At 40.2% G+C, this 22,628-nt stretch overlaps 1 protein-coding gene across 8 annotated transcripts in view; it reads right to left on the bottom strand.

Moving 5' to 3' along the window:
• Window positions 1-1,341: 1,341 nt before the first annotated feature.
• Window positions 1,342-22,628, bottom strand: part of mprip (myosin phosphatase Rho interacting protein) — a 42,297-nt gene continuing 21,010 nt past the window's right edge. Inside the window, exons 6-26 of one of the 8 annotated variants that reach the window (XM_029527297.1) lie at window positions 19,707-19,760; window positions 18,488-18,713; window positions 17,710-18,268; window positions 16,341-16,479; window positions 16,092-16,208; window positions 15,092-15,148; window positions 14,924-14,992; window positions 14,736-14,825; window positions 12,852-12,961; window positions 10,493-11,273; window positions 10,290-10,406; window positions 5,716-9,471; window positions 4,703-4,850; window positions 4,506-4,611; window positions 4,123-4,282; window positions 3,934-4,041; window positions 3,766-3,852; window positions 3,498-3,660; window positions 3,306-3,388; window positions 2,997-3,079; window positions 1,342-2,032 (exon numbers count right to left, since the gene is read on the bottom strand). In XM_029527297.1, the coding sequence (XP_029383157.1) occupies window positions 3,047-3,079; window positions 3,306-3,388; window positions 3,498-3,660; window positions 3,766-3,852; window positions 3,934-4,041; window positions 4,123-4,282; window positions 4,506-4,611; window positions 4,703-4,850; window positions 5,716-9,471; window positions 10,290-10,406; window positions 10,493-11,273; window positions 12,852-12,961; window positions 14,736-14,825; window positions 14,924-14,992; window positions 15,092-15,148; window positions 16,092-16,208; window positions 16,341-16,479; window positions 17,710-18,268; window positions 18,488-18,713; window positions 19,707-19,760 (6,963 nt within the window). In that variant the 3' untranslated portion in view covers window positions 1,342-2,032; window positions 2,997-3,046. The remainder of the gene's footprint in view (window positions 2,033-2,996; window positions 3,080-3,305; window positions 3,389-3,497; window positions 3,661-3,765; window positions 3,853-3,933; window positions 4,042-4,122; window positions 4,283-4,505; window positions 4,612-4,702; window positions 4,851-5,715; window positions 9,472-10,289; window positions 10,407-10,492; window positions 11,274-12,851; window positions 12,962-14,735; window positions 14,826-14,923; window positions 14,993-15,091; window positions 15,149-16,091; window positions 16,209-16,340; window positions 16,480-17,709; window positions 18,269-18,487; window positions 18,714-19,706; window positions 19,761-22,628) is intronic. The other 7 variants (XM_029527296.1, XM_029527301.1, XM_029527299.1 and 4 more) reach the window with 7 other exon arrangements.

The raw sequence follows: 22,628 nt of genomic DNA, 5'->3' as shown, positions 1-22,628 counted from the left end.
AACTCAGTGCTGGAGCTGCAGGCAGATGTTTTTGCCTCCAACCCAAAGTTGACAAGGCTGCTTCTTCAGGGTGTCAAAGCAGAAGCTCTGGTAGGACTTTGATCAGACAAAGTCTGGTGGGCCAGCTTGATAAATTTGAAGTATGTGAATTCTTTTTGGTGTGAAATAAAATTGTCTTTATGTGCTTTAATGAAATATGTCAATTTCATTTCACACAGGTTGACCTGAGAGGATCCAGATTACCAAAACACATCTTCAGCCTTCTGGACTGTGCTGCACCAGCCATGGCCATTTTTATGGATGCAAACTTTGGTAACGTGGCCCATTACGAGCTCAATCTCAGTTTGATCAATTTCATTGAACAGGATTCATTCAAGGAGCTGTGGAGTCTCAGGTCTTCAACCCTAGCCCAAACCAAAATGATGTAAGAAGTTGAAATTAGTAGCCAAAATATGGAATATTTTTAAGAATATTTGTAAGCGAAATAGCCAAAATAGATAAACCTTAACTTGAACAAGATCTACTTGCTTATCTTTCAAAATCTGCAATGTGCCTCTGTACTCTTAATTACTGCAAGGCTTTTCACAAAATCAGGAAACCACAGTTACTGAAACATTTCCAAACACTTCATTTATTTGACGTTATACATTCAAATGAAAATAAAAAAAATTCATATATATTTATATATATTTCATATAGAGCTAGTGAGCAAGGTACAAGTTTAAAACAAAACACAGAAGTTTTCCGTGTGGCATATATATATACAAGGTGTGGTTTGAATACTATACAGTGTGTATCCATAGCTGCACAGGTTTCATGGATGTTTTTATTCTTCACTCAGTTGAGGCACAACTAGATTTCAGTGAGAGGTCAGGGATTGGGCCAAGTGCTTCAAGACTGCTGCTTACAGTAAAACATTTCAATCTCAACACCTAAACAGTAGGACTTGCAAAGCAAAGCTTATTAGTGTAAAGAGTTCCACACTAAAGCATAAAGAAGGAAAATGAGGCAACATGATCATTCAAATCAAATTATACTATACAGTCATGCAAAGTCCTAAATAGTTTCAGTTTTATGAGACGATATTCTCACACCAAAGTCAAAACTGAGCAAACACAAGTTCAGGTTTTAAGAAATTAAAAAGAAAAGAAAGAAAAAAAGAAATCCAGTATCAGTAACAAGTCACAACTGTTCACTAAGTTTGACAGAAGTCAAGATGTTTGGTTGCACTGCAATGTTTGACTCCAAGTCACTACACCAATTTGAGACGGAAAAAAAAAAAAAAAATCCTCAAGTAGTCAAGTGATAAGTGCGACACCCCCCCACCCTCCCTTTCACCCCTTCACACACAGACACTCCAGTTTTATAAAACTCTCAAACACAAGCAAGTTTAGCATCACATTGTTTTCTACTATCAATCAAACCATAGTTATAGTACAGCAGATGCCCCAACAATCAACAGCAAAACCATACTCTTACATATATCCAGTAGTTATGTACAACAGAACTGGTGCAACATTAAACACATAAAAAATTATTAGATAGAGAAACTGCAACAATAATGAAATACAGCAGATTCTTAATTCATACTGGGAAATATATATTATTCATACTTTGTATTGCTGTCAGTTTTGGCATTGTGGAGGATCAATAAAATGCTATTGTGTATCCCTCTCACAGCTGATTTGACATATCTCCAGCTTGGACAGATTATACATCTATGTGTTTTTAGGAAATCTAACACAGGATTGATTCATTAAAACTTTTTCCTATAAAAAAAAATAAAAAAAAAATCGAAAAATATTATATGACAACTTATCAGAGGCATGGAAGCAGCAGGTCCATGTAAAGAATTGACCTTTATAGAATCCATCGAATCTTGAGCTGATGCTGGCACGACTAGCATCCGGACCAAAAACCAAGGCCGGGAAAGAGAAAAGAAACTTCAGATTCCTGCTTTTCAAATCTTTTTGGAATCTTTTGCCTCAAAAAGCTTCATGCGCTCCTGCACGGTTAGTCCCTCTTTAAGGCTCTGTTGAAGAGAAGGAAAATGAAGTTATTTATTTTATACAGATAAAGGCACATGTGGGGAAAAAACAGCATTAAAAACTCAAACACAAACACCACCAAACAGCGGACGTCGATCACAGACATTTTCCTGCTCTTAGTGACGCCCTTCATTTTTAGAGACGACAAAAAAAAATTGTTATACTGTAACATGTTCATGCCACACAACCACATGGCGTACACAAGACTCAACATTGATTCAAAGAATCACAAACAGACGAAACACAACAGTCACTATGGAAGGTTTTGCACATCAACAGAAAAATTAAAAATGGAATTTTGAAACGTGAGATGTTACATAAAAAAAGAAACCTCAAATCCCACCATAAGACAACATGAGATAGTTCATTAGTCCACAAGACCGATATTTACAAGCTGTTTGTACTTCTGCCTGTCATTACTGTACATTTGCACTCAGGAAGCCTATGTTAATATTAAATATTACTCGTAAAGAGTTGGATTACCAGAGAAGTTTGTGTGCTTAACATGAAGCTATAGCCCGAAACATGCATGGTAACGGGGTCAACCAAGACATCAGATTATCGGTGAGCTTCACAGGAGCAGATTGTCATTTTTCCCTTGTCTTGGTAGATCTACTTCTTACCTTCGCAATTTTTTCATGCTAAGCTAATTGGCTGCCAACTATAGCTTCACAATGAACATGAACGGACATGAGGGTGATATTGATTGTCTTATCTAACTCTTGGAAAAATGTGAATAAGTCAATTTGTCAGGTTAAGCACATTGGAAGGGAAAAGCCTGGAACCACAGAATTCTTTGCACGACATACCAAGAACCGTTAATGCTCACAACTGTGATATTCATCTGAGGGGAGGTGCAGGTTGGAGCAAAAAGGAAAGGGGGGGTGGTAAGGGAGACCATGCGAGGGTGGTAAGTGCATGCTTTGCTCTACTTCATGCTATACCTACAGCACATCTTGGTGCAGGGGTTGAGGGGAAATCACCCCACAATGGGAGTGTCAGCTATCCCATGAGACCTGTTCAGTGACAGACTGACGGACAACACAGATAAATGACAACTTATGGGACAAGAGTCTTGCAGTGACGTCCAGATCAGCTAACTCTGAAACACATTTCTACACGAGGCGGTAGTGGCGTTACAACAGTCAACACTGACAAAATCTGCACAGCGCAGCCCTGAAACACACTGTTACACGCAAAATGGAATGGTCAGTTTAGATCTGAGGTCAAATTAAGGTTAATAAATTGAACACTCACCTTTGACCTTACTCCTCTCAATTGCTTGGAGGTTGTTTGTTCTTTCTTAATGAAATCCGGATTACTTTTAGATTTCATGATATCTGAAAACACATTGAAGGCCCCATTGTTACAGAGTTGCATGATGGCATCACCAAGTGTAATTCCAAGTCCTTGAACTGGTAAAAACAGGTACACTGAATATCTGCTCACCATATCCAGACGTGACTGTTCCATCCACGGTCCTCTCACCTAAAGCTTCTGTGGCAATGATCAGTTTCTCTTTCAGTTTGCTGATGTCACAGTCAGCCTTTGCCTTCACAATGCTGAGCTCTGTATATATGTCTTTATATTTGTCTGTCGCATATTTCTTGTCCTGAAGAAATGAAAATCAATGATGTAATCTTTTTTTAGATTTAATTTTAAATCATTAAGTAGTACACCTACATAACTTCAATCGATGACAATTTGTTTTACTTACCCTTAAAGCAGACTGTAGTTCATCTTTCAAAGAATGGATTTCCTGTTTAAGATACTGGATCTCTGATTCCTTAATTCTCAGCAACACCTAAAGATGGAAACAATATCGTAAAATTAAAAAGTAAGTTATGAGTATGTGTGTTTCTTCGCATGATGTGTTTACACATACCTCCAGTTCATACACATCTTTGCCCTGGGTGAGTGGTGACAATGCTGTTTCGCCGCTGAAACAGGATCGCATCCGAGTAATCTCTGCACTCAGTCTGTTATTCAATTCCTGTTTGGCAGAATAAAGTTGTGCTACATTTCTGCGGACAGACACACATTTGTACATATATGTGCATGTGTGCATTCATACCTGGTTGTGACCATTTAGCTCCTGGTTCTCTCTCTGACACTGCCTGAGGGCCTGCCTCTCAGCCTCCAGGGCCTGGGCAAGGTGGGCGTTCTCAAGGCATTTCTGAGAGTACTGCTCTGACAGCACCTCCAGTTCTCTCTGGATGGACTGCAGTTCCTCCCTAGACAGTCAGGTAATCATGGTCAACTGAAGTTCACTACTGATGTTTATGGCTATAGGGATTCATTATCCATCATCCACTAATATGAGGAGATAAACAATCTTAAGCTCTTAACCTCATTTTTTTTAAACATTGATTTAGTATAGTCATTTAATAAACATATTCCATTTTCCAGAAATTGCTGCCTTGTAGTTTGTAGATCATGTTTTTGTTCAAGACATACTCATATTGTAAGCGGAGCTCATCGATGTCAGAGTTCAGTCCACTTAATTGTGAGCGCTGGGTCTTCTCAAGTTCTTCCTTGTGTGCATTTTTCATAGCTTCAATAGCTATATGACATATAGGTTACACAGAGTTAATGATAACATAATCTGGTTTAAGTACAACAATTAGCTGTGGTAAAAGAGTAGATTTCTTTACCAGCAATTGTTGCAGCAGTCTCCTCAGCTAACAGTCTCTCTCGCTCTTCCATGAGTTTGGAAATTTCCCTCTGATGCTGCCTCTGGAGGTCTTCTATCACCTTCTGATGAGTTTCTTCCATTGCAGCAAAGCCACGTTCACAAGTGGCCTACAGAAAAGGTTCAAAATTCTGTCAAAATACATTTCCATTTATTTATTTAAGCTTGCACAATTTTTCACCTCATTTCAAATTGTGACTGAGTGAAATATAAATACTAGAGTACTACATGGTATGTTATGTCATGGAAAATCATTGACAGAAGCCATGCAAGCTGTTTTATGATCTGTAGCCAGATATATTAGTAAAAGAGTGAGTTTAAGAAGTGAAAATCTATATTAACAAGGCTGCATTTCTGTTAAGAGACCATTCATTAATTCTGTTACTGAATGTGGGAAATGGTGGGCCAAGCTAGAAGGAGTAAACAACGTCGTGACAGCTGTTTATTGTCACTGCGTGGATGTGTGATGACTAACTGCAACGGACTGCTGTACTTAAATATGTAAAAACACTAGGGATGTGATCGGTTGAAGCACACATTTTTCCACTTATAATGCATGAATACTTCTGGGACACAAAGAATCCAAATCTCCAAATTGCAACATGTGCTATATGTTCAGAATGAAGAGCTTAATTTTAAAATTAATGTTATTTTTAATTATCTTATAATGGACCCTATCATGCTTGGAACTTTGAGACTATGGGCTGAGTAACAATGCCACTCCTGGAATGAGACTGCTAATGTGGCTAAAGGCTAAAGGACTGATAAGGTAGGACAGCAAATTATATTTGGACTCGCAAATCAGACCACTTCCACAACCCTCATTAATATGAATATGAATAGATAGATAGAAGCAACAAGTTATGTATTTCGCCATCTATCTACTACTCTCTCCTTTAATAATAATTAAAAAAAAAAAAAAAAAACTAAAACCAAAAAAATGATTCACTAAGGTAATATTGAAAGAACAAAAACCTTAAGACTTTCAAAGTCTCTCTGGTATTTCTCTCTCAGGTTGGCTCCATCTCCTTCAAGGTGCTTGTTCTCCAGCTCATCCCTCATGGTGTTCATCTGAGTCTCCAGCTCCTGGATCCGGTCTTTCAGAACCACCATGGAGTCCACTTCGGACACAGTTTGTGCATCCTCCTGCCTTCCATGTTCTTCCTCTTCCATTGGCACATTTGCCTCATCACACGGTGGCAAGTGGGAGACCTCCAGTTCTTTTTGATCAGGCAGTTTCTCTTTGACACAATGAATATTTTCCTCATATTCCGAATATAACTTTTCAATCTCATTGTTGTGAATGAGCTGGAGCTCACAGATCCTCTGTTCAAACTGCTCCTCCAATTTTTTCACGTGACTCTCGTGTCGCTCCTTCATAGTTTCCATGTCCAAAAGCAGAAGCTCTAACTTTCGCTGGCTGTCAGCTATCGTCTCCATGAGTGCTAGTTCTGTTGAAGCACGGCTTTGCTCTGCCTGCCGTAGCTCCTTCTTGTGCCTTTCATTCAGCTCTCTTGTATCGTTCTGGTAATGCTCCTCCAGGTGGGCCAGTTGCTCCTGCTGCTGGGAGATCTGGTTCACACGTTTCTTGATCTCATTTTTTAGTGTCTGGTTCTCAATCTGGAGCGTGTTCACTGTCTGTGTGAAGCTCAGGCGCTCCTCCTGTAAGGATGCTTTGTATTTTTCTTGGATTGCACTGACGTTTTGGGCATGCTGCTGGACAAGAGCCTCCATGCTCTGACCCGTCTCTTTGCACCAGCCCAGGTCTTGTTCATGCATGGCCCGTAATCTGCATGCCACATAAGCCACTTGAGCCTGGATAAGAGCTTCACGCATACACAGAGAGGTACTTGTGAAGTTGCGTGAAGTTTGGTGACCAAAAAGTGTGTGGATCATTTTTGCCAGTCCAGGATGGTTACCACCACTCTCCAACTCCTGAGCATACTTATGGAGGATTGCTGCCTGTCTCTGGAGTTCATTAGCAAGGATGTCATGTGCATTTTGCAATGTTTCAAGTGAATCAACTCCACAAGAAGGCATTTCTTCAGCCAAGTGCCTGTCCACGATTTCCTCTGCCAAATCTTCAGCCGATTCCATTTCAATCTGCTCCATGTATGGCGCCAATTCAGGAGGTCGAATATCAGCTAGCTGTTGTTTACTGAACCCAAAGTTATTTTTGACTTCTTTTATTACATTTTTCAAATCAGGCCTTTTGGAAGCTTCGATAATTGCTCTCAAAGCCATTTCCCTTTGCTGTAGGTTACTGTATGCGTCAGTCAACTCCCGCTTCAGTAATTTGAATTTTTCTTCATAGCAAAGTTTCAGGTTTTGAACAGAGAAGGCCAATTCTGCTTTAATGAAGGTGTTAAAGATCGTGGCATCAGCATCCATATCAGCTGACACACTGCTCAATGCACCCTCTTTGCATTGAGCAACATCAGTTTCAGCTTTCTCCAACTCTTTCCAAAATGCACTCTCTAGCATCAACTTCCTGGTCAAGACATCGGCATAAACTACAGCCAAACAATCTTTGTCATTCCTTTTAATGCTCTCTATGTCTTCCCATATGTCTGCAAGAGCCTGTATGATGTCAAACTTTGAAGTCTGAATTAAAAAAGCCATCTTGTTTAAAACTACAGCCTCATAAGACAAAGTTTTGGCAAAGAGGTGCAAAGCTTCTTTATCTACAGTCTCTGGGGATTGATTTTGATGAACAACTGGTATTTGATCTTCTAATGTCTTTTGTCCTTGTTGGATATACAGTGAAGCATTGAACAAATCACTCTCTATCTCTGACAGTGAATGCAGCTGTGATCCAGTGGTATCATGAGATCCACTGAGAATAGTCTTAACTTTCTCTCGACAATTTTCCACGCATGTCAGGGCTTTGGTGTAATGTTTATTGGCGGCACTACTCTGTATTCCACTATGGCAACTAAACTCTTTCCCTGGGTATTGCTTATTATCTGACAATTTTAAATCCACCTTTGATATCTCATCTGGTTGGGTTGTTCGTTGCTCTTCTAGATTCTGTGTGAGATTTCTTAGCTTATCCTCAGTGGCAAGCAGTTTGGTCTCTAGGGCATGTATAATGGAGATAAACTTCTCCGGGTCACTAGTATGTGGGAATGTGATATCAGAGGAGATATTTCCTTCTGTTAAACAGATGTCTTCATTTACATCTCTGTCAACCTTTTGTCCTGTGTCCACAAAAGGACTTCTCTCATGGTCTGTGACCAGGCTGTCTAAGCTGATGTATTTTTGGCACTGAATACTAGAAAACCGTATCCTTGATCTTTTAGCTTGAGATTCCTTATCATCTGAGTTCTCTTTCTTGGAATTATTGTCAAAGGAAAGTGAAAGCTCTGTGTTTGGCAATAAAGGGGCAGATGATTTCAAAATTCCTCTCTTGCTTTGTTCTGGGATTTGCTGTCTTTCCATGTGTAGATCAGCATAGCCCAGCTGCAGGGCATTGAGATGCTGCTCTAGTTCTGCAATGCGGCCCTCTGCAACCACAAGCTTTGCTTGTAGATCCTTTTCAGCACTACAAGGCGCGACCTTATCCAAGAGGCTTTGACTTATTTGACAGAGAAGCTCTTCCTTAGCTTGCAGCTTCTGTTCTGTTTCCTCCAAGCTGTTGCCAAGTGCTGTCATTTTAACAAGTGCTTCTTTTAGGTCCTCTTCTTTGCGTTCCACTAGTCTCTCATACATTTCCTTAGTCTGCCGGATCTCCTCCTCTTTGTCCCGAAGAAACTGGCTCATTTTCTGAAACTCTTGTGTAGCCCTTTCATAAGAATGTTCCAGGGTGTAGTAATCAGCTTCTTCAGTTTCCAGTCGATTGCGGAGCTTATTCACTTCACGGTCTGCTTCAGCAATCTGGTTAAGAAGCTCCTGACAGCGGCAAGTGAGATGGCCTTTCTCTTCCTCTAGCCTACGCACACTCTCTCTCAATGACTCAACCATGTCAACCTTTTGGGCCAACTCCTCTTGCAACTTCAACATTTCGTCCCTGCATTCTTTTCCTCCAGAGGTCTGCCGCCCTCTCAGCAGAGCCTCTACCTGCTGCTCAGCCTCGAGCAGTCTGTCTTCCATCTCTTTCTGTGCCATTTCAGCTTCAGCTAATTTTTTGCAAAGATTCTGTCTTTCCCTCTCATGACTTTCTTGCATACTTTGCTGCTCCTTCCTCAGGCGCTCCTCCTTCAGAGCTTGGCCCTCTTCAGTAGCACATAATCGAGCAGTCACTTCTAGCAACCTCTCCTGCAACCTTTGTACCTCTCTCATGTGGTCTCGTTGCAGAGCCTGCTGGCGTTCCAGATGCCTAAGGGCCTGGTTTCTCTCTAGGAGACTGGCCTCTACTTCACGAAGTCTGTCTTCACTGTCCTTCAGCTGGGCTCGTAGTGTGGCCTCACTTCTTCCATATTCCACTTCTTGCTCCTTTGAACGCTCCTGCTCTAGTTTAAGTTCATTGCGCATTCGAACAACAGCCTGCTCACTTGCCAAGATCTCAGCCATGGCAGAGGCCAGTTTACTCTGTAGAGCTTGAATATCAGCCTCATGGCGGTCCACAGCATCCTGGGCTTCGGTGTAGCTTCTCTTTAATGTCCGAATTTGCTGCTGAGCAAGGTCTTGTTTGCGCTTTTGGGACTCCAATTCACCCTGCAAATCTTGATTAAGTCTGTGCAAGCGTTGCCACGGCACTCTGTGTGGTGAAGAGGAAGGGGGTGTTGCACTCTTGAAAAAGATTGATGAGACAGTTTAATTAATGACATCCCCTTACTTTCCCTATGATACACAGAGAGCCACATCTCGAAGGTTACCAGTAATATAAGTATTTTGCTTTTCGTTATAAGAATCTCTTTGATCAGTGTGTTCCAAAGCTTCCACTGTGCTTTTTCAGAGGTGACTTTGAAATAAAATGTTGGAATGAATGTCCCACCCCCAGCAAACAAAAACAAACCCTCAGTGAGTCAATAACAGTGATTTTGAAATAAAAACCTACTGAAGCAACTTGAAGAAAGTAAACATGATGACCTGTTTCTGTGACAATATTAAACTATACCTAATCTTTGGATGATGTAACAAAAACAAAAACAAACCAGCTATTAGTTAAGTATGCAATATGAGACAAAAGAAAAAGCATGCAGATATCAAGCTTGGAAAGGACACACACAAGGCACAGATGAATAAGTGGGAAAAAGCACAGCGCAAGACCCATTGATCAAGTTGCTTACCTTAAGCATATCAGATCAAATCATTTGTTTTCCCAGGAGATGTGACACTCCATAAAAAGTTAGTGAAAATTCATGCCAAGAACACCACAACCATGCGAAACAGTTTCAGAGAATAAGCACCCACACCTGTTAGTAGAATTTCATAAATTACAGTTGCCACACATCACTCTATCATATTAAGTGTACCTTGAAATCATTACAATACTATTTCAACATTTTAATGCTCAATATGTGTGTAAAATTCCTACTGCAATACTTCTTGTACATGGTGCTTGTTTAAAACATTCGATCCTGTTTGATGGATGATGACTGTTGTACCTGCAGTACATAGCCCTCTCTGGCACTCTGTTCTCTCCCTAGCGCGTCTTCCAGTTGCTCTTTTAAAAGGTTGTTCTGCTTTTGAAGTTGATCTAGCTCCTTCTGCTTCTGTCCCAACTGAACAAAGAAATAAAAAAAAAGTTAATCATTGGTGCAATGTACTTTAACAGCATAAATGTGATGTTTACATTCAGTAAACACACCTCTTTGTCGAGCAGTGCAGCAAGTTCATCTGCAGGCAATCTGTCGGCGTTACCCGAGTTTCCTAACGTTGTGGTAATGGGTACTTGCTTCTCCTCTCTCAGCGGTGTTGTCTCCACTTGATGCCAGCGCTGTTCAATCTCTTCATGGACACCTGAGGTTCTGATATCTCTCTTATCCTGACTTGCAGGATGCATGGCTGTGGGGTGGTCTACTTCCATCTGTCCTTGCTCTGAATGTTCAGGCATGGATGGCTGTTCTGGTGGCATTGGGTCTAGCGAGGAAGTCATGGTAACAGTGACAGTATTTGGCATGTGAGTTGCACTGGTTGTGCTATGTGGAGGGACACCCCTCCTGGCAATCTCCTTTTCAGCTTCTTCTGTCATAGGAGGTGGGTGAGCGCTTGATAATGAGGAGGTTTGGAAGGAGGAGGTAGAGATGGGAGAGGACGCTAATGAGGAAGGTGAAGAGGAGGGAGAGCAATATGAGGAGGTTGTGGAGAATGATGAGCTGAGGTCGACAGTATCTGCTCGTTCTTTCACAGGCTTCTCTGTCTTTTCCATTTTGAATTCAGACCAATCAAAAGTCTTAGAATGGCCTTCTAGTTTGCGGTCACGAACTCTGCTCTTACGGGGCTCAGAGGAAATGACAGAGACATTGTTACCAGCTGCCTGTCTGTGGACATCCAACTTGGGGCCCTCAGAAATGAGGTTTAGCTCGGGTGTGGTCTGTGGACATGGCTCCAACATAACCTGGGCTTTTAGGTTCTCATCAGGGAGGGACCTGAATGGACAAAAACATAATGCCAAATGAAAAACACATAAATTTTTTTAATTCATTTATTACATAAAGCTTTGCTGGACAAAAGAAGGCAGACAGTTCTGGCAGCGCTGCATTGATTAACAGTGCACTGACAGGATTTCTGCAGGGTTCATTAATATCTTGTACCAATCTGTACCAATACTGAGGTATGATCTGAAGATTGGATGGATGATGAGGCCTGGACGTTTTTATCAAATTTTTTCAGTGTTTTCTGGCTTTATTGGACAATAATTTCTAATGATAGGCTGAACCCTCCCCCCCAAAAAAAAAGGGTTGAACAGCCTCCTGCCCACTAAGCTTGCCATCACAGCAATCCCATTTTTAGTTTTTAATGTTTCCCAACCACCCAAATAAAAAGAGAAATTATGATTGACATTACTCTCTATGGCTGGTGAGGGAAAACATTGAAGATTTTCTAAAAAACTGGATTTAATAGGCTATAATTTTACTTTATTTTAAACTTTTCAAGACCTGCAGATACCCTGACTTACAAACAAACAAATATACTTGTGAAATGCATCAAAACATTTATAAAGGCACTCTATGCACTAGGCTGAAAGCTGCTTGGTTTTCCAAGTGATGATCAGCGGTAGGTCTGGTGGTGGACGTTGACTTGGGATTACCATGTTATTATCGTGTCTGTAACATAATGGTTTAATATGAAGAACGTGTTTGCAAACGAACTGCACACGAGCCCAAGCATTTTTAAATGGGAGACCTGACAGAATGATCTATTTTTACCATGCTGTGTGGAGGTGTCAGGAAGAGTGAGTAAGGGGAAATTGAGAAGGGACAGAACTCAAGAATGAAAAAGAGGTATCTGTGCAGAAATGCCAAATATATCACTTATTCTCCCCTTTGAGAAAGTGTGTGAGCCAGTGAATGCAGGTCAGAGCGTGGTCATATGTGGTCAGGCTTTTGATAGGCAATACTAAATTATTGCAATAAAAAAGGGAAATAAAGGATGAGGTAGTTAAAAGAAAACTGTTGGTTTGGAACACCTCCCAAAAAAAAAAAAAAAGAAAACTGATATATCCCAGCTCTCTTCTCCATCTATTCAGGGCCTCCACCTACTTGAATTCATTTATTTTGTTGCTGTTTTGACACAGAGACACAGTCACATAACATGGATGATTGAAATTAGTCTCTGTTGGTAACGAGGGCTGGTTGGGTGAATTATTCTGGTATGCTGATGCGAATGCAGTACGTGTCACTACAGTGGCACGACCAGCAGGGAGACATTAATCAACAATCATATGACAGAGTAGGACAACAAACACGCTGGGGCTGACATTGCTGAGCAATTACATCACTGTTTGAGGAGGGGGAGATATTCAACACATAAGCACTCCAACCTGGGCTTCAGAACGGATAGTTTCAGAGAGATGTTTTTCCTGGAAGCAGTGTGAAATAACCAGTTGAAAGAGGAAGAGAAAGAAGGAGAGGGTGAGGGGGAGAGAGGAGTTAAAATAAAATAAGTGAGAAAAGGAGTTATTTTATCTGGTGGTGGTCAAAATGTTAATCATCTTGGGGTATTACCGGGTGACATCAGGGGCAATAGTGGGTTGCACATTCTTCATAATGGCCTGAATCCAGTTGCGACGGATTCCAGAGGTCATGGCAGACAGGGTGCATGCTCCCTCTTTACACTGAAAGCAGAAAGGTATGACCTTAACACACCGATTAAAATACCTCTTTAAAAAATTAGAACACGGGTCCATGTATAAAAAATTCTAATAAATACTTGGGGAACTGCACACATTTCTTTCACTGACTGTAAAGCAAAGCTAATGGCATCAGTAAATGCATATTTTCTAACCACCTCTGGTTAGAAAGTAACTATTTGCAAAAGTAGTTTTAGTTCAGAACATGTCAAACCTGTATTAGCAGGTAGCTATAGCACTTGCACACAGAATGCAGTCATTTCAGCATTTTAATGTCCTTTGATTTAGTCGGGCTGTGTTATTGAATTTAATGAGGTCAGGTTATGAACACTTGTATAAAAGCAGGGCGTCAAAGCACCACACTGATACTGCTGGCCCCCAATTTACCACAATGTTGTGTCTAGCAGAGGCATGAAATTTTAAGTCAAACCATTTCTTTTATGTAGAAAACTAAGTATTGTTGAGCTGAAGACCAAATGCAGTATATGTTTCGAGCTTAACAAACAACTGATTCTTTAAGTTAAACGTGCTTGCCAAAAGTCCAGGTTCAGATGAACTGAATATACAACGTCTTCTCAATGGAATGCAATGATTTCACCTTTATGGCCGACTCTGTAATATATGACTCAAGGAGACACTTTTGACCATTTATGTATAATTTTCCACTTTCACAAATACCACATCATATGAGTTGTGCTAAATGTAAGATTTTTATATAAATAGATACACTTAACTGGTGCTTTCTACTTTTGATGGTCTTACCACTCAACAATATTGTGTGGAATTAATTGAATGTGATGTACAGTGACCTCTAGTGGCATGTAAGTGATATGTGCTAGACCACAGTTGTGCATTAAAACCTCTGAGGCCACAGTGCTGAGCATACTCATGAAGAGACTAAGTACTTCATTACAGAAATCTGGATTTAAACTTGTGTTCAAATCTACACCAAGGCTAAGCCAATGACAAAACAAAAGCAACCTTCAGTCTGAACACTGAGAGTAGATATAAATACTACAGTTATTAATTTCTTGACACTTAACCCATGTTGTTCTTAGCCGAAGAGACAACGATCCCCTTGACTTCTCTATTTCTGACTTCCTCCACAAAATAGCTGTGGTATCTGCTTCAGGCAAATGTAAACAAAAGAAATGACCTTGAACCTGCTGTTATCCTCATGTAGGATTAATATGGGAAGTTTACATCTATAAGTGGCAAGAACAAAACCCCAATGGGCACCTCATGCATAAATATTGCATTCCTAGCAACTATAAATGTCTACTAAACATTTTGCCAGTAACAAATGCTAAAAATGTTTAATAGCCAAAGGATTACATAAAATAAACACTATGTTCACAATGGTATCAAAACAGCATGTCTGGCTTGTCATTGGGGACCATAGTAAAATTCTTTCATATTTTAAACCATGGGCAGGATCTTTGATTGTATGACATATTGTGAAGGATGAGGGGCACATGAGAGACAAGTGAGGATGGCAACGGCTGTTGCAGATTTAGACGACCATGATGTCAGCCTTTCACAAAGAGATGACAAGTAACAGCCTTCATGACAGACATGAGAATTGTTTCAAAAAGAGAAATGGCCAAACCTGATATCTATAGTTGCACAACATGGTGTCTAAAGCTGTTTATAGACTCACAGGAGACAGCAGAGGTAAACCGCTCAGACGACAAGTTTCATCTTTACTTTTGACTAATGATGCAGAAGGATTGACGACATGACAAGAATTAACACTCACCAAGATTTGGAATCCATAATTTCTCTGGACTGGGAACTCTTTGACATCATAACATGTAGTCAGATCAATTTCTCCATCCAGTTCTGAAGCCTAAGGAGGTTAACAAGCAAGAAAATAAAATGTTAATGGCAGATTAACTCACATAAATAATCAAAGAATATATTATTGGCTTTAAAGACAGGTCAAACCTCTTCTGCTATTGAGTCCTTATAGTACCTCAGACTCTGGTCTGTCAGGACAAACCAGTGTTTCTTCCACTGTGGGGAAAAAAGAAGCCATAAAGTGGATTTCACTATGACTCTCTTCACTTCAGCAGAAGGGAAAAGCATTTAATCATACTCATGATAACACATTACCATTCCATCTTCATACAGTTTGGTCATCCATCCTTTCTTGAAGTTCAGCAGATCTGGCTATAATCAAGACAAACCAGAGTGATTAAAAAAAAATATATATAAATAAATAAAAGTAAAAAAAAAAAAAAAAAAAAAGACACTAAACACATAAACATGGATAGCATTTTGTTGAGGGAAAAAAAAAATATATATATATATAAGTCCCCATCAAGTAAACGCCACTGCTCACTCAGTGATGTGATGAAAATGTAGAAGAGACACCTCCCTAATAACTGATGCCATTATGTGCATTTGTTTACATTTAGGCTGCCACCTCAGCTCAATCAGTAAATGTATCATTTCTTGGACCAAACAGATCAACTGTCAGGAGCTGGACTTTCCCTGTGAAACACAAACTGCTGCACATTGGAACCAAGCTCAAATCTGTTTATAGACCTGAATTATTCATCCAAAATCTGCCCACTACTCACTCAACAATACCTTGTTTCTGTTGAGCTTCATCAGGTGTGGTGTCACCGTCTGGCACAGAGTCATTCTGACAGCTAACAGCCCTAACTTCATATGTTGACAATCTGTTTCTTTTCGTCTGTCCTGGGGACATACACACGTCTGCGCCTGCTTCTGTGCTAATGCTATTTATAATTATTAGTGGCATGGCAGCATTGGTGTGTACATGAGTGCGGAGGCGTGTGTCTTTCAGTGGGTGGGGGTTCTGGCAGCTGCCGCTCAGCCAGAGAGACTAACCACAGGCTGACTGGATCACCCCTGTCTAAACAAACTTGAGATCAGTGGCAGTTTGTCAGACTGGTAAGGGTCAGCTGTCAGGAGGAAATCAGTGCAACCTTAAACAAGTAGTAGGTTACTCTAATCCCAGTTATGAAGATGAAAGGGAAAGAAGTGCTAGTGCCAGAAAACTGAAACTTTTTTTGTTTGTTTTAAGAAAAATATTATGTCTGTGCACTGATGATTTGCATATACTTTAGAAGTATGTCAAACTCACAGTCATTGAAGACTCTGTCACTCTGCGATCCAGTGACTTGGCTCTTCTTAAATTGGCAAAAGTGGAACTGGACACATCAGGGACAGAACGATCTTTTCCTGCATCTAGTGACATCTCCTATAATTACACAATTAGCATTAGAAATCACAAGTAATTACATAAAATCTAAGTGTGGAAATTATTTCTGACTCTTACCAAATAGTACATGTTAAATTCACTAAACTGTGTGATTGTGATTGAACAGCATACATGTTTGTTAGCCAGATAGCGTCTCTCGCTGCGACCTTGTCTCTGGATTTGCACGGTTTTAGTAGAGGGTTCGTTGGAGCTGCTGTTGTCCATTCGCTCATGTTGACCCTCCTCGAACCGGCCGATGATTTGAGAACGCCTTAGACACACAAAAAGTTGTTCTTTTTAAAGATGTACTCATTGCATAGTACATGTTTCATGTGCATAAATGAAAATGAGCAAAATATCAAGATAATAAAAAAACTGTAGTAAATTAAACCAGCTATTCTTAAAAAAAGATAATAAAGCAGCACTTCAACCCGAAATGTTGGCGGAATCAGTTAGCATATAAACAAGACCAAAGCTTAATATGAAAGCAGTATGAAAGTAGTGTCAGTTTATTGTCTGCAGAATTTACTGCCATTACTATGCAGTGTTCACTCAAATTATGTTCACTGTCATTCAAGGCTCAAATACCTTCTGTGGTCATGAATGTGCAACATAGAACAGAAGAATAATAAAGAGATATACAAAGGATAGAAAGAAGTGTTACAAGAGACTGAAATTTAGAAGAAAATGAAAATATCTAGGATGGGATTAAACAAATTGGAGAAGTAGCAGCAATGGCAACACAACTGTTACCTTAAAGCAGTGTACTTGTTAATGTATATATATTTGTGTCTGCGGAAGAAAGGAAAGACTAAACATTCTGTATAACCAACTCCAATAAACATTAGCATGTCTGATTGTGCAAAGTGTAAATGCTAAACCAGGTACATTGAACAGTTTATGTGTATGCTTCCGGGCAGAGATGAAATGACAGAAAGCAGGAATCAGCGGTGACCAGCAGGGAACAGCATTGGGACAGGAATGGAAGGGTTGGTTGAGCATTAGATCTGAGAAGCTCTGTTCAGAAGCCCCTGGAAAAGATTGAAATGATAAAACAAACTAGCAAAGTAGCAAGAGCAAAAGGTAGAGACAAATAGAAAAAAAAAAAAAGGAAACACGTGCATTCAAATCCCAGATCATTAATGGCAAACCACTGTTTAGCTCAGGTACAGTCGCAGCAGCATGCTAAAGTAGTAGGAATGCCTCAGGGACAGTAGTCACAGGGGAGTATGAAAATACTCCAATGCCATATGTCTCAAGTGATGCATGAGCTGCATTTAATAGATTCCTAGTATATGCTTTAGGACTGTGCCAAGAGTTTATGAGCAGTGGCTCATTAATGATTGTCAATCATGTTTGCCATCATTATCAGAGGTCTATCTGAATTCATATATTTGCCATGTTGTACGGGTTCAGCATTGATCTGATCAATCGGAAAGCACATCCAAGGCATGAAAAATGTCTCTAATATTTTTTGCAACTTGCTGCTTTAACCTCTCACCTGCGCTCCTCCCCGAACAGCCGCGCCACCTCCTCTCTGCCAGGACTCCGTGTCCTTGCCCTCAGCTCTTGGCGCTTTTTCTCCGAGCGGAATGCCTCTCGGTAGCTCAGCCTGCGAGCCCGTGGCACATCCGATAGTGCAGCATACTCCCTGCCAGAACGGCCTACTCTGCTTCCTCCGCCACTGACACTAGTATTGCTCCCTCCACCACCACTGCATCCCTCCCAGGTGGCTGTACTGCCGCTAGGCTCAGAGTCCAGCGAGCTCTGGGAGGAACTGATGGTGGAGTAGCTGGGTGAAACAAGTGCACCTGAAGAAGGGAGGGGGTCTTGGGAAGGTTGACAAGGGGAAGTTTGGGGTTCTGACTCAGAGTTGTACCTGGGACTGGGAGCTCCTAAAGAGGAGGATGATGCTGAAGAGGACAGGGGCAGGTGTTGAGGTGGCTGGGGTGGCTGGGAATGCTGTGCAGACTGTGGAGAAGGTTCCGACTTGGTCTTCTCCAGGGAAAAGTAACCGCTCTCAACTCGTACCTTACGTCCAGCACTAACGCTGCCACCATCTAAAACAAGGAGACCGGACCATTGACATGAAACACCCAAAGCACTTTGTTAATAATGCTAAATAAAATTTGATTCAAACAATTACAGCTACATGGTTAAATTAATGAAAAGTCTGATGCTGTAGTTTCAAAACAAGATTAAGCTACCCTTTTCTTAAGCAAAAGCTGAATTATATTTACATTATTCTCAAGAATTCACATGCTTTTATCAGTCCTCACCATCTTGAGTAGTGATACTGTGGTCTGGTTGGTTTTGACTCAGCTGGCTGAGACAGGAGGCACTGCGGCTGCAGGGGATGGCGGCCCTGCTCCAGCGGTTCTCCTCCTGCCACAGAGTGGCACGGCTCATCGGGACACGCTCAGCACTGGCAATACTACTGGGCAGGCATGGGATGCTACTTCCACTGCTGCTGCTGGTCACTGTCACCTTGGCGGGGCCAGGCTCCTAAGTAGGGGTGTGGGTTGGAAGGAGTGGATAAGAAGAGAAAATGACATAATTGGAGGTAAGGTCACACATCCTGCAGAAAAAAAAATATAGGAAGGAAAAAGATTAAAGAGCAATTAAACACTGCAAAGTGGAAAAAAAAAGTCTCAAAAATAACTGCCTACTTTCAACTCCAATGATGTTAAATCATGTGTCAGTCACCCTTGCAGCTGCTCCTTCTCTGTTTAACATGATGCCATTCAATGAAATCAATCCCTGGCATAGCACAGTGATCTCTCTTGTTTGGAGAGGTAAGGAGGAGACTGCTGGTCTTGAGTGGCTCATGATTTCGCACAATTGCTCTGTTTATCTCTTTGTTTTTGACTGTTGGATTTATGTGCAAGTGTCAGGTTGATCCAATATCCAAAGCAACAAAAAAAACTTCTTATCACTAATAAAATGTAAAATCCTCGGAAGAGAGAAAGAGGATGCATGTGAAAGACAAAGAACTGGACATCTTGACAAAGAACAAAGATTTCATTCAGGATTTCATTCAAACACACCTGTACAAAGAATAAAAACCAGAACAAGGGTATTCTGAAGAGTTTGACTACATTGGACTCCAATTTCAATGACAAAAACCATAGATCGTCTCCCCCAATTAGTGAATACAAACAAAGCTCAATATTTAGCACGGTTGTGTTCAAACTTTAATGTTCTTGTAAGTCCCTTGATCAGAAAACCCAGAGAATCATTTGAAATTTTAAGAAAAGAGAGAAAGAAGCACAGTGACCTCTGAAACTATTCTTCAATCAGTCTACTTCAATCAACACAAACATGCTTTTGTGCTAAGAATTACTCCTTCAGAATCAGAGAGAAGCAAAGAGCATGTCCTTATTCACCCTTCACCTGGACTGATTGGGATCGGAATAAATATAGATTATTAGAGTTGGGATTTAAAGCCACTTGAGGGTGAAGCAGCACATAAAACAAGGTTGGCCAAGCTGAACTCACTGGGTGTCCATTCATGTCTTCAGTGGAAAAACACTGGCTTGGAGTTACTCCACCCTGCCAATCACAAAAAGCCTTTGATGTTAATACGTGCTATGCAGTGTGGATTTTATTCAATACAGGTTAAGCCAAAATCTGTCTCCACGACTCGACAGTTTCTATATTATTTCTATGTGCTGTTATGTTTCATTATAAGTATCAAGTCAATTACTATTACAAGTACTTATGCACAGAAGAATCTCAAAGTACTCTTTGAGATTCTTCTCTGTACTGACACTTCCGGTTACACTATGTAACACAAGCAGTTATCACTGTCTCCTGTCATGCAATTTTTGTCTACTTAAGGTCAGGTGCTTTAAATTAAGGAACACCACCCAGAAAGCAAACATATTACTGTGCTCAAGTATTTATAACCATCCCTGAGCATATGTATCCAGTAACTCCAGGGAGGAGATCTTTCAGATGGAAATATGAAGCATGGAAAATTTCAGCCTTAACTTGTTTAACTGTGAAAATGTTCTTATCCCAAAACAACTGAACAGCTTGGTTGACAATGATAGGAACTGGCAGGCAACAAACAGTGAAAGCCTAATCACCCCACACATTATCAACGCTAATTATACGACTTGGCTTTGACTATTTGAGATTACAGTTATTCCGAGTAACACCTATTTGAGACAAGGAAAAAAAAAGATTTCCTGTTCTTACTGTGCTAGTAGATTTCATTAACTCCTTGAGCAAAAAACAGTGATAATTTTGTGTCATTTGAAAATGTTAGATCTTAAGTGCTGCACATATAGAAAGCTGTCTTGTCTACTATGTGTCCCTGTCATAAGGTATGTCTATGTTTAGTAGCACATGAAAAAATGTTTTAAGATAGTTTTAAAGTAAAAGGGATCTGCAACTTCAAGTATTGCTGCTAACAAAGAAAAGAAGACATAATAAATCATGGGGTTCACTTGGGACGCAGTGCCACTGTTGTGTCACCACTGTTCTGCAAATGACTCTGGGTAGTATAATTAGTGGAACCACACAATGAACATTGAAGAGATTTTTTTTTTTTTTTTTTTTGGTCGTCATTTTACCACATTTGGCTTTTTATCAAAAAGGAGGTTGGAAAGGGTGAAACTGCATACCAGAATGGGTGCTCTCTAAAATTTCTCATGATATTCCTACAGTATATTGCACTTTGTCATTGAAGCCATTACTATGATAATACAGCTTTAAGTAGTCATGTTTTTCCTCACTACCAGGGAAATCCTTATATCACCACATGCAATCTTACACAGACACAAACACTTCATACATTCAATTGTTTCCTTTGAGCACTGTGTGTTTGACAGATGATAGACTGCATTGACCTTGCTGCAAGCCTTCTGAATGTGACATGTTTAACTTCTAGCTCATCAGTTTTGTGTGGCTCCACTTCATTTGATATATTTTCCTCATTCTTTCTAGATCCATTTTAGGGACTTTAATGCTCTCCAAAGAGGAATTCCCTGGCTGGCTCTCCCTCCTAAATGGTGAATGTGCAATGTCAGCTAATGAATAGCCCTTACAGGGATTCAATGGCCAAGTCCTGAAGTACATTTTTATTAAGATCTACAAACTCGTGGTCTGCGAAGGTTCACGGTAGGAAAATTGGTTAATCTTAGGGGTTTGACTGTTGCTGAATTACCATTTAACAGTAAGAATGTCTCTGCTTCAAGAGACGTGACTTTAAACTACTGCTTCATTCCTCCAGAAGCCTTTTGAGACACTGCTTGAGCACACACTGACTCGCTCTCTGAGGGCACATGTGTGATGTTCATATAAAATCTGTGCTAAATTGTTGATGTAGACCTTAAACACTCAAATATCACAATGTTACAGTCCCAAGCCTTTGGAACTCCTGCGTCAAAATTCCTCAGGGCGTCAATTAAAAAAAGCTATTGTTTTCACAAGACCAAGAAAGTCAATGATCATCTAAGAGGGAGTTATTGCAAAGATCTGGAAGTGTGGAAGCAGCTTTTGGACATAATGATGAAAAAGAGCAAACCAGTAAATTTATAAGTGAGAGCATGGTGGTCATATTGCTGGAGGTTTCTGCTGAATGTTAGTTTAGGCTTCCGTCATCTTCAGTGTTTGCTCAGAAATATTTGGATAGCTTACAAATGTTTTCTGTTAACTAACCAGGTGATGTATATTTATGAAAATACTGTTGTCTGTTCTGCAACTTCATTACTAACAGCATAATGCACACATTTGTAATACACAACCACCACAATACAATCAAATATTACCACTGGGATTCTTTTACTACATTAAACCAACAACCACTGAGATTAATTAAGATGAGCATGAGGTATGTGATCTAATCATCCATCAAGATTGCCACATCTTGTGACTCAAGAATGCAAATATGTATTGCATAATCTGTTGAGCATGTCACAGGCAGAAAAACAATATATCTCTGAGGGGACAACAGCTGGTGTAGTTTAACTGAGTGAAACGCCTCCATTCTACATAGCTGTATGGCACATGTTGTCCTTAAAAAAAAAATATATATATATATATTTTTTTTTTTTTTTTTTTTTTTCTTTCTTTGTTGTAGCAATGGCTCAGCTATCACATGTGGATCATTGTATATAATATCCAGTTTATCACTAATAGTGCTGGTATAAATTCATATCCACTCATGAAATCCTACTGGCAGCCAAAAATAACTTTTACGGTCTGTCATTTGGAAATAGTTCAATTTTAATACTTAGTTCTCAAACTCGCAGAGATACTGAACAAGCTTTAAATCAAAATGTTGCTCTATCTGGTCCGCATTTGATTTGATCGCCTCAATTGAATAATCTCAGCACGCTGGTCATGTATACTCTTGCATCGTTATCTGCTGCACAGCTTTGCACAGGATTTCTCTGGTTCAAGCTGGCCAAT

This window comes from Echeneis naucrates, chromosome 19 (assembly GCF_900963305.1).
Source record: "Echeneis naucrates chromosome 19, fEcheNa1.1, whole genome shotgun sequence".
NCBI classification, from domain to species: Eukaryota; Metazoa; Chordata; class Actinopteri; order Carangiformes; family Echeneidae; genus Echeneis; species Echeneis naucrates.
This window is presented reverse-complemented; position numbering and strand designations above follow the sequence as displayed.